This window comes from Volvox carteri, assembly GCF_000143455.1.
Source record: "Volvox carteri f. nagariensis unplaced genomic scaffold VOLCAscaffold_31, whole genome shotgun sequence".
Lineage (NCBI taxonomy): Eukaryota > Viridiplantae > Chlorophyta > Chlorophyceae > Chlamydomonadales > Volvocaceae > Volvox > Volvox carteri.
Genome location: NW_003307574.1, coordinates 708,509 through 719,872, shown reverse-complemented (window position 1 = coordinate 719,872; position 11,364 = coordinate 708,509). Strand labels below are relative to the sequence as shown.

Genomic DNA, 11,364 nt, shown 5'->3' with positions numbered 1-11,364 from the left:
GCACCTGCTGCGTGTCAGTGGCTTGCAGCTGCGCGTTAGTGGCTTGCAGCTGCGCGTTAGTGGCTTGCAGCTGCGCGTTAGTGGCTTGCAGCTGCGCGATGGTCTCCGCCTGCTGCGCGATAGTCTCCGCCTGGCTGTTCACTTGCCCCTGCGCCTCTTGTAGGGCATGCAGCAGCTGCTGACCAGCGGCCGAATTCAATGAAGCGTTGCTAGATGCATCTGAGCCCGACGCGGCAGACATATTTCCAGGTCGACTTGGCAGCCGATGCCGCAGTGCTCGTCTAGCGCGCGTAATACGTGTCGATATGCTGATATGTGTGAGACTAAAGTCACGCGCCTCGTTCTCGGGCACTTGAGCGAGCACAGAGCATCGCTGTGACGCAACATTACAGGCAGGGCTGTGGCACATCATTGGACGCTATTTTATATTAAAGATATGCACGAACTTGCAAACGCACGCCCGCGCGGACACCTGGCCCAGACGAGGTGCCGCCCTGGAGCGATGCTAACCGATTTGTTGCCAGCGCGCTGTTCGCAATTCCAGCACAACAGTCTTTTTCTCTTAAACATCAGCAATTCGGTAGGGTTGACGAGGGCCTTCATGCGCTAGCGCCGGTGCGATGGGGGCGCGACCCTATCTTCTCTTCGTTGCTTAGCGATCTCTCGTTGATTAGCTTATAACACATTTAAATTCGCATAAACTATCACGAGCTCTTTTAGCAATCAAAGCGGCTGTGTTCTTTGACAACTTGCACGCTTGCGTACCCAGAGACCGCTGTGCGACCTAACACCAAGTCCGTGCGATGCATTGCTTAATTGAAGATTTCCACTGGCTGCTAGCCCAAGCTTCGCCACCTGGAGACTTGGGATGTTGCGTCCTCGGCGCCCACGCAAATTGCTGCCGAATTGATTCATACATGTTGAGTATGACTCAAATAGTATTCTTGATGCATTCGATAAGGAGACACTCGGGTCTTGCACGTTCGTCGATTACAGCTTGCAGCATTCGTGAATGAATCGATTAAGGCTTGCAGCATTCGGTGTTTATCTACACCTTCACAAGTAATCGGTGGAAACACGACTGAACTCAACGACTAAACTTCCCGCGCTAATCGTCGGAGTGCATGCGTGTCCAATCGTCAAATCATCGATTACACCAATCGGAGCAGTTTTTACTCGGAAAGTATCGATTGAATGAGGGAGGGGTGAGGGGGGAAGGGGGGGTGGGCCAGAAACGGTAATCTTATATTTTTTTCCGCCGCCGCCGCAGAACATGCAGCCGTACCCGCTACCACCACCTCTGCAAATGCAGCCGTACCAAACGCCGCCGCCGCAGCAGAACATGCAGCCGTACCAAACGCCGTACGCGGGTTCCCTGCCGCATCCGCCACCGATACCACCGCATCCGCCGATGCAGTCTCCGCAGCTGCAGCAGGCGCAGCAGCAACAGCAGCAACAGCAGTTCATACCACATCCCAGCCAGCTGGTCCCAAGGCTGCCGTACCAGCCACCACTGCACCAACCCCAGCATCACCAGCACCCAGCACAATACCAGTACCACCGCCAACTCATGCAACACCATAACCATCAGCTGCAGCAGAACCCCCAGGACCTCGCCAGCAACTTGGCCACCGGCCGGGATGGCACACCATTAGCATTGGCGGCGCTGCCTCCTCGTCCTCCTCCACCTCCACCGCCACCAGGCCTCCTAGCTGCTGGCCCCGGCGCGGCGGCGGCGGCGGCTGCGGCCGTGGCCGGCCCTGGCGGCTCCTCCTACCCCCTCGCCCCCAGCTGCTGCCCACTATCGCCTCCGCGCAATCCCCTGTCTCCCCCGGTGGTGGGCGACGCTGCGCAGCTGGAGCAGCTCACCCTGGAGTTCGGGGACCTGCTGGACAAAGCTTGCGAGGTAGGTGTATGGCTACCGCTACGGCTCTCTTGTGACGGGGGTGGCGGGGGCCGCTGTAGCTTTGGAGGTGGGGAAAGCACGGTGGGGAATAGGCGAGGGTGCAAACGGTGAGCTGCATCCATCGCATGCTGCTGGTGATCCGCGGCTATGTCAGAGGGTTGGTCCGGGGGGAAGTCCGGAGTACTGCCAAAACACACGGTTTGGATTGCGGAGTGCGGAGTTCCACGAGCGACGTGCTTTTTCCATGTCCTGTCCGCTTTGAAAGCAGCTTTGAAGGCAGGGGATGACGAGTCTCTGCAACACACAGCAGTCCTGCACTCCAACACACGACAAAGGGCCCTGCACACGATGTTCCGATCCAATCTGGAATACAGCTGGTCCATTCCAGATGTCTTTATACGAGGGGGATGTTTCCGTTCGCCCGTCGCCCACGCAACCGCCTAAGTGTGTGTTACATGGTTGGGGGTGCGTGACCCCATACCCATACCCATACGAGCCGAAGGCCCAAGGGCAATATCTATACGCCCGAAAGCCACGGAGAACAGGAAACACCGCACATCAGCCCAGACTTGCGTCCAAACGGGATAACTGAGTTTCGGTGAGCCCACATACGTTCCAACATCCTCGCCAGACGTACTGGTTCCCACTTCATGGCCTCCAACATGCTCTGTTAATGATCGAATCCCTCTTCAGCACGAATATCATTATCAACCGCCTTAGTGCCTTTTCCTGCTTTTGGGGAATTTAGTGTCCATTTTCGGGACGCTAGGGACCGTGCCTCTTTGACTTTTCCTGTCCTTGCCATGCTACACTTTCTTTCTGTGTTTGACCTTCATGCTGATATGTACGGCACGTGACGATCTGAACGGCGCCATGCTGCATCGGTCGGATTCCTGATGCACTGCCAGGCACTTGTGGAGATGGAGGACAAGGACGGCATTCGACTGCTGGAGTCGGGCAACGGCGCATCGCCGCCGCCGCCGCTGCCGCCGCCGCCAACTGGGCACTGGGACTTCGCCGCCAATGGTGGTGGCCACGATGGCGGCGACGAAGGATCCCGTACGCAACTGCCGCCGTCGCCGCCTCCGATGCGGCTACGCTCACCTCTACGGGTGGCTTACGAGGAACTTTGTGTCGCTGATCCTTTGCTGCGGGTGAGTGGGTTGAGCTTGGAAGCAGAAGGAGAGGGAGGGGCAGGTAGGAAGTGGAGGAGTTATTGCGCTAGGAATTGCAATTCAGCCATGCATGTCATGTTCTGGTAGTAGTAGGAATGGTGGCCAGGTAGCAACGGCAACGTGTCGAAAAGCGTCCGGGGGAGGAAAAGATGCGTCAAGCAATAAAATTCAGGGACTGGTCAGCCTGGGGATATCACTACTCTGTGCGCGCAGTTATAGCATTATCACCATCGCCTTAATAAAAAAATATTCAAAAGTGAAAACCTGTAAGCGCTCAGACTTGCTGGGTATGCACAGACGATTCGCCGGCTCCTGCAACACATATGCGCATACATTTTAAGAGGTTTTAGGGTTAAGAAAACCTGCAACCGTGAAACCATACCTTTTTACATGCTCGTTTCTGCCGCTGCCGTTCCCCCTGAAATTCCCCCTGAATACGGCAGGCACGACTGCTAGGCGACCTGGCCGTACGCTGGTTGGAGGTGAGCAGCGTAGTGACGTCATTCCTCTTCGCGAGGTTCCTCCTGCCGGACCTTTTGCACATTCCATACCGAACCTCCCGCGGCTCTGTTCTCCTCGGCCACCACGACCCGGCTGATCTAGTCTATCTGCCCAGGCCGGTTTATGGGGACTTGTTGGGCCGGTTGAGCCCGGGGTGGGGTGCCTGTCAATGGCCCCGGGGTTCCAGGGCGTGCTTGTGATGATGTTGCGGGTCCCTGTTGCTTTCCCGGCATGAGCCTTTTCCTTGGTGCGAGTGCACGGTATTCAGCGGGATGATTTCGTGATCGCACCCCCCCAGCTGGTGGGTGCTTGCATTGTTGCTGGGGCGGGCCTGACTGCCTGACTCCGGAGGGTCCTCTTCGAGGGGAGTAGTGAGAATACAAGGTATATCAGGGAAAAAGGAAAAAGGAGAGGAAAGTGACGGCAAAGGGCCGCGTGTTGGCGGGGCCGCTTTTTTGTGGAGCCGCAGTATTTTGGTTCTATGCCACACACACAACTATACACCTCATCGCCTCGGCAGTAATATGAGGTATGCAAGCGAAGCCATAATACAATTCTAGGATCTTGCATGGTCTTTTATACCTTTGGGGGGTTCCGGTGCGTATGTTTTTACACCTGTAATTCCCAACATGTTGTACACCTGTCATCCCTAACATGTGCGCTTGCGTCGTACCATTTCCCCGTACTGCTGTACCGCCGTACAACGTGCAGAAGAACGCCTGGCGCAGCCCGCTGGAGGCGTTGCTTGGCAGGGGTGTACGGCAGCGGAGCATGGACCGCATAGGGCCTTTTGAGTGTCTGGACGAGCAGCAGCAGGTGGTGCTGGGGGGTTGTGGGCTTTGGGTTTGAGAGGGAAATCCACCTGGCACGGCGTCCGCACCGGGGCTCCCTTTATATCCATCCTAATCCATTTCTGCTACCATTCGACTGCTCCGCCGTTTTCCATTTCCCTTTCGCCACTCCGGCTGTTGCGCTGTCTGGCCATGATAGCGATTATGCTTCAGCAAATCGATGCGCCCGCTCCCCAACTGCATACAGGCCAATTGGGACAGAAACCGTCGTACATTGTACAGCCACGTTGTGGTAGTAGCGCGAGCCGCCATGGAGACGACGGCTGCAGTAGCAGCAGCGGCGGCGCCGATGGTGCCGAAGGTTGAGCACAACGACCATAAGTACACGCGCGGCAGCGGCGGTAGTGATGGTGATGGTGGTGGTGGTGGTGGTGATGGTGGTGGCAGTAGCGGCACAGCGGCTGCCACATCGATTGCCACGTCTTTTGGCCGCGCCAGTGGGGATGGTAACCCTGCTGTGCCCGCTCCGGAACCACGGCCGTCACTCGCGTCCATACGGCGCTTCCTGCAAGTGACGGACTACCTGGCGGAGGGGCTGGCCGCGCACCTCCTGGGCCAGCCGCCGCCGCCGCCACTACCCGCCCCGAACCAATCTATCCAAGCATTAACAACGCCTTCCCTGCAGCCGCCGCCGGCACCGCCGCCGGCACTGGCGCAGCAGCATCAAGAGCTGCCTCCGCCTCCGCCCCCGCTGCCACCGCCGTCGCCGCGTCCCTCGTCGCTGCCAGCTCCGCCCTCACCACCGCCCATGCCTCTGACGGCGTCGCCAACGCCCAGCCTCGCCGCTTCCCCGCTCCCGCCGGTAGCCGTGCGGCCGTCACCCGGGGCTGGCCCCGCGGCTGATCCATTGGCACCTCGCGGCGCTGAGGCGGTGCTGGCCGCCGCCAACTGTGCAGACGGCGAGGGTGGCCATGGCTCCGGCGCGGTAAGTGCTGTAGTGGCCGTCGACGGCGCAATGCAAACTTCGGACGGGCTGGCGGCTGATGGCGATGGCGGAAGCCGACACGGTGGTGGAGGCGCCAGTGCAGGCACTGCCGAGGACGGCGGCGACGGTAGCGCTGGTGCTGACGGCAACGGTGTCATTAGTAGCATTGGTGCTGACGCTGGCGGCAACGGCGGCATCGTCAGCAGCATTGGTGCTGACGCTGGCGGCAACGGCGGCATCGTCAGCAGCATTGATGCTGACGCTGGCGGCAACGGCGGCATCGTCAGCAGCATTGGTGCTGACGCTGGCGGCAACGGCGGCGGTGTCGACAGCATTGATGCTGACGCTGGCGGCAACGGCGGCGGTGTCAGCAGCACTGGTGCTGACGCTGGCGGCAACGGCGGCATCGTCAGCAGCATTGATGCTGACGCTGGCGGCAACGGCGGCGGCGTCGACAGCATTTTTTCTGACGCTGGCGGCAACGGCGGCGGTGTCGACAGCACTGGTGCTGACGCTGGCGACAGCGGCAACCGTGACGGCAGTGCTGGAGTGAATGGTAGCGGTCTCCAAGCCATGGATGAACATACAGCACGCAAAGCCGCCACACGGCTGCTCCGTACCGCAGTGCAAGCCGCAGTACACCTTGCATTGCAGGTGGGCGCCTCGCCTAGCGGCCGGCTGGCACTGCGTGTCCCGACGCCAGGAGACCCGTTCGTACTCGAGCCACTGAAGCCGCCTCCGCCGCAGCCGCAGCCACTGCTGCTGCAGCCGTCCGCTCACTCCTCAGCTCAGTCCCAAGCGCCCTGCTCGAGTTTCATCAATCTCACCGCCATGCGAGCGAACAGGTTGGCTGTAGCAGTGGATTGGGTCCCCTCACGGGCGGGCTTAGCGCAGGTACCCGCCGGCCGCACCGCCGCAGCTGGCGCCACCAACGGCGACGGCAATCAACTCAACGTGGACATGCCCGGCGCCACCGCCGGCCATGCTGCCGGTTGCCAGGCTCGCAGCCCGCCTGCCGCGGCCGCCAATATAAACGCTGCGGATGGCCCCGCGGCTGTGCCGCTCAAACGGCCCCCGCCACCGTCGTACGACGGCGACGTAATCAGACAGGATCATGACGTGCCATACGCGGGAGAGCTACAGCCGCGGCGGGTCCGGCAGAGGCGGCAAGAGGAGGAGAGGCCGTCGCAGGATCAGCACAGTGAGGATAGGGCCCAGTTGGCGTCCTCGGTTGACGCCGCTATGACTGGCATGACTTACCAGGCGGATGTGGCGACGGCGGCGGCGGCTGCTGCTGCGGTGCCACAGGGCCCGATTCCGACGCCGCAGCCGTCGCCGCCGCCACCGCCGCCACCATTACCGCTGGCAGGATCGGCGGCTCCGCCGCCGCCATCACACCCGACACCGGTGCCTCTTCGCGATCGCTATCCTCCTTCCCACCATGTTATTCCGCGGGCACCCAACACCCGGGGCCTAAACAACTCCACTTCTTTCCCGGGCAGTGGCGACAGTGGCGGCGGCGGTGACGGCGGTCAGCGGCGCGAAGACGGTAACGGCGGCGGCAGCGGTGGAGGCTCAGGCAGCTTTCAAGTTGGCGACATGGTTGGATCCGTACTTTGGGTCATATCGCCGGCAATCATAAGACGCGACGCGCTGTGGAGGGAGCTGCAAGACGGTGGACCGAGTCGTGAGCTTCATTCCGCCTTCGGACGACCGAACGGGGACAGGCAGCACATGGGAGAGCCTCCTGTCGCCGCCGCTAAGACCGCTGCCGCCACAGCCACCGCCACCCTAGCCGCAACCGTAACCGCCGCTGCTGCCAGTGCCACCGCCGCGGCCGCTGACGCTGTCACCGGCGCCGCCGTAGCATCTCGGGCCGCGGCGACGGAAGCAGTCCTTAATTTGAATGGCGATGATGGCAGCAGTAGCGGCGGTGGCTGCGGCTGCGGCAGCGGTGGCTACACGGGGCCCTTAGTTCCATCGCGACGGCGGCTGTTCGTCGCAGAGGCGACTGTAGTGCCGGCGCGCGTGGTCGGATGCGGACTGCCTGACGCCTAGGGCTGGATGCGGACTTGGCGGTTTGCGAGTAGGTTTCGGCTTGCGTGTTATGCACAACTATGAGAGCTACGCAAGTTTCTTGCCCTGGGAAGTTTCTGGTTGTGAGGTACGGTTGTGGCACACTGATCAATCGCTGCCGTGCTAAGCCAGGAGGGGCATGGATCTAATTAAGCCTTACAGCAGAGGGAGAGGGCGCATTTCGGGTGTGGCGGAGTACCTTCGGTGAGGGGTGGAAGACATGCGGGACACAGACACGGACACGGACACGGACACGGACACGGACACGGACACAGTGGGCAGGCACATGCTTGCAGCATGGAAGCATGGCACCAAGGGCGGTGCCAGGGTGCAAGCGCGAGGGAGGGGAGGAGGAGGTGGAGGTGGGATGTAGCTGCTGCCGTCAGTCCGCCCCAGCCATAAACGTGACGGCTCCGGCCGGGTGTGCTGACGCGGAAGGGGGTTGCCCCTGTTGTGGTCCGTGGCTGTATGGCACATCTTTGTGCGGTGGATTGCGTGGCTTTCTCCCCTTCCTTGCCTGACGCCTCTTGACGGTGCGACCGATGGTGCTGATGTGCAAAATATGTAGGTGAGCTTCCTCGTGTGGGCAGGCGCCTACGTCCGTGAATATGCAGGACGTGAATACGTTAAGGATCCAGGAGACCTAATTTGCCCACGGCCAGCTAGCACACAGGCCGGGTGATAGTGAGTGGCTGCAGGGGGGGGCCCCTGCACCTTTTCCTATGCAGCTTCTCCGGCGCTGTGGCTTTCCTTGTCTTGCTTCCCCCGTACGCGTATCTGGATGAAACCTGTGCGTCAAAGCAATGTTTCCCATCGTGCTTTGATTTTCTTATGAGTCCGAAGGAGTGGACACAACACACCCGATGCATATTTAAAGTTGCACACGCATACTGCGCGATACCATTCCGCTGTAACACATGCCTCGGCCGCAGTACTTCGTGCCCTGGGCTAAGAAGCATGTTTTTTGTGATCTCCTTCCGGCTTTAGCTACGATACTCTACGCAAAAAGCCGATGAAGTCCGGCGCGACATAAGTAGGTGGATTAGCTTCGCAATGTGACCGGCGGCGTTGAGCGTTAATCCGATGCCCGGACATTTCGTCGAGCACCGCGGTTATATGCAGCAAACGCCGTGTGCGCATTCAACACAAAGAGTATATAATAAGCTCTCCATCCAAACATCCATCACCATGTATGCCTTTATTGTCCATTTCGTAACAGTAAGAAGCGAGATGCGGTGTCGGAGGCCGGACGAAAGCCGATGCTCTCACAGGCTTGAGAATGTACGCCTGAAGTTTATAAGATCACACAAACTGGTGTCCATAGCTGCAATTTTAAATTGATAACTCACGCTGTCGTCGCTGCTGTGCATGGCTACTTACCGTGTTGGTACATGTTAGAGGACAAAAGATAATCATGATATTATGAACTGTATATCAACCTCTCATCCAAAGTGGATCAGCGCGAAAACCCTTACCGATCTTTTCTCCAAGAAACTGGAGATGTTGGAGTACTTAGGGTTTACATGAAAACTATGCATGCTTACATATGTGTTGGTGTTGTGGCTTTGACCGCTCGATCCACACTAGTCCAAAGGCTTGGAAGCTATGACCCACGGGTCACTCAATCGCTCATTCATCGCTCATTCATGGCATATCACTCTGCCGCTCAGAGGGGGCGTAAAACTTGAACGCGGCTTATGTATAGAATTCTATCAACAACCACGCGACTGTTTAAACTGTCAGGAGGTTAGAAAGCATCTTCGCCAGTGTTCCTTTGTTACGTCTTCGAGCCTGCCCGAGCCCCAGCTGATACATCGAATCGTTAGCGATGACTTTCCAACCCGGCTTGAACCTGAGCGCATTATAAATATATCGCGCGAAAATACCTCAGAAAAACGCCAGATAGGGGAGTCCTTCTGGAAGAGGGCCACCAGTACCATCTGCCCTGTCCAATCCACAACAAAAATATACATTTGAAACGAAAAGGCAAATGTTTGTCAATGTCCTTTACCTTGCTTGGACCTGTGAGATTTAGCAGTGGGTTCATCATGCCCTTCTTCGTCTATTGCTGCTGCTGGCCGTCGCGGTGATAAGGCCCAGAATCCCGGGGCTCTGAGAGGAAAGGAGGGGTCATCGTTCATCATGGACTTGTGGGACGCAAGCTTCTTACAATTGTACGATGGAGATGCGGCTGACGTGGCAGACGACTGGTGGGACATCATCAATGGCGGCGACGGCAGCGGCGGGGAGCTTCAGGAGGAGGAGGGGGTGCCGCAAGGGGTGGAGGGCTGCCGCCGGCGAGTGATGTGGTTCTGGAGCTGCAAGACCATCAGATTTTTAAGGAAGAGATGGGGGTGGAGGGCAGGAAGGAGTTGCACGAAGGGGTAGAGGGGGCCCACCTGCTGAGCTTCGTTAGTGGCCGTGGCGATGATGGTGATGGTGGTGGGAGTGACTTGTTGGGCGTACTGGGAGGAGGTGAGGGGGAGCTTGGCAATGTGGTAAGCGACGGAGAGGGGATGGAGGAGGATGGAGGGGAGCAGGAGGTGGGAGAGGAGGGAGAGGAGGACGAGGAGGAGGAAGGGGCGGAGGAGGAGGAAGAGGAAGGCGAGGAGAAAGAGGAGGCGGAGGGGGAGGAGGAAGAGGAGGCAGCAGTAGTGCAAAGTACGGATGAGGGTCCTCAAGATTTGCAAGGTTCGGGATGTAGGGGGCTTCTCGTTGGACAAGATTACGGGCACAAGCAGCCGTACGGGCAGGTGTACGGGCAGCCGTACGGGCAGGTGTACGATCAGGAGCATGGGAGAGAGTATGGTTGGGCGTACGGGAAGAGGTGCGAATCACTTGACCGGGACGCTGACGGGGGCAACGGGCAGTACGAGGAGTACGGCGGGGAGGAAGGCGAGAGCGTCGTAATGGAAACGGAGGAGGAGGAGGAGGCGGAGCCGGAGGAGGGAGAGGAGGAGGAGGAGGAGGGTGAGGAGGAGGTGACTGAGAGTGTGGAGGAGGAGGAAATGGAACCATCAAGGTGGGACCAGCTAGCGGCCGCCAGCCTGCGGGTCCCAACGGGGCCGTCACCAGCTCCGAAACCATCCGCCGTACCCTCCTGCACTATCCCTTACACTACACCGCGCACTGAGGTGCTTCAACCTACAAGCCACCCGGGGGACGAGCCTAGGGCTCATCGTCACCGTCACCACTTCGATGATCGCCCTCTGCTGGATTCGATACGCGATGGCTTCGGGGGTGACGGCTGTGGCGGCTGTGGCGGCGGTGGCGGCACCACCGTTGTTGCAGGTGCCGCCTGCCGCAAGCGCAGCTTCGCAAGTTTTCAGGATACCGACGCCGACGAGGATGCGGTCGCGGTTTCGGATACAGAGTTGGGAGCAGGCCCTGATATGGATGTGGATGAAGCCCAGGAGCAGCAGGGGCGAGTTGCGACAGGTGGTCAGCAGTGGGAGGAACGGAGGTACTCGGAGTCCTTGCCGCTGATGCTGCCGCTGCCGCCGTCGACGGAGACGACGACGGAGACGACGACAACGGTGACAGCGACGACGGAGACAACGATAAGCGTCGGACCACCGCCCGTTTCAGCGACGGTGGCGGCGGCAGCGGCGGCGGTGCGGGCGCCGCCGCCGCCGGCACCGCCGCCAGCGCAGGCCCCCTTACAGGGCCGTCGGCGGCGGCCAGGGAGGGGGTGGAAGCGCAAGGGACCAGCACCGTCGCAACCAATGTCGCCACCACCGCCATCACCGCCGCCGCCGCAGCGGCAGCAGCCGGGACGGGAACCGACCACGGCTGCCGCCACCGTCGCCGCCGCCGCCGTCCCGAGATGCTGCTGCAGTGTGTGCGGCGCCACAGAGACCTCGGAGTGGCGGCGCCATAAGCTGTACGACAACCTCTTTACGTGTAAGGCAAGCAGCGGCAAGAAGAATC

General features: G+C 59.8%; 3 protein-coding genes across 3 annotated transcripts in view; 2 read left to right on the top strand and 1 right to left on the bottom strand.

Annotated features, from left to right (window-relative positions):
- Window positions 1–241, bottom strand: part of VOLCADRAFT_105638 (uncharacterized protein) — a gene marked incomplete at its 5' end in the record, with an annotated part of 1,504 nt that extends 1,263 nt beyond the window's left edge. Inside the window, one exon of the mRNA XM_002952600.1 lies at window positions 5–241. Coding sequence (XP_002952646.1) covers window positions 5–241 — 237 coding nt within the window. The remainder of the gene's footprint in view (window positions 1–4) is intronic.
- Window positions 242–561: 320 nt separating this feature from the next.
- On the top strand, window positions 562–8,081 carry VOLCADRAFT_105637 (uncharacterized protein; the record flags this gene model as incomplete). The annotated part of the gene is made up of 8 exons (XM_002952679.1): window positions 562–919; window positions 1,271–1,837; window positions 2,815–3,060; window positions 3,525–3,563; window positions 4,294–4,398; window positions 4,966–5,358; window positions 6,013–6,765; window positions 8,049–8,081. The coding sequence occupies exons 2-8, from the start codon at window positions 1,274–1,276 to the stop codon at window positions 8,079–8,081; spliced, it is 2,133 nt and encodes a 710-aa protein (XP_002952725.1). The 5' UTR covers window positions 562–919; window positions 1,271–1,273.
- Window positions 8,082–9,782: 1,701 nt separating this feature from the next.
- The window catches only part of VOLCADRAFT_93393 (uncharacterized protein), a gene marked incomplete at both ends in the record, with an annotated part of 8,496 nt that continues 6,914 nt past the window's right edge, over window positions 9,783–11,364 (top strand). Inside the window, one exon of the mRNA XM_002952678.1 lies at window positions 9,783–11,048. Coding sequence (XP_002952724.1) covers window positions 9,783–11,048 — 1,266 coding nt within the window. The remainder of the gene's footprint in view (window positions 11,049–11,364) is intronic.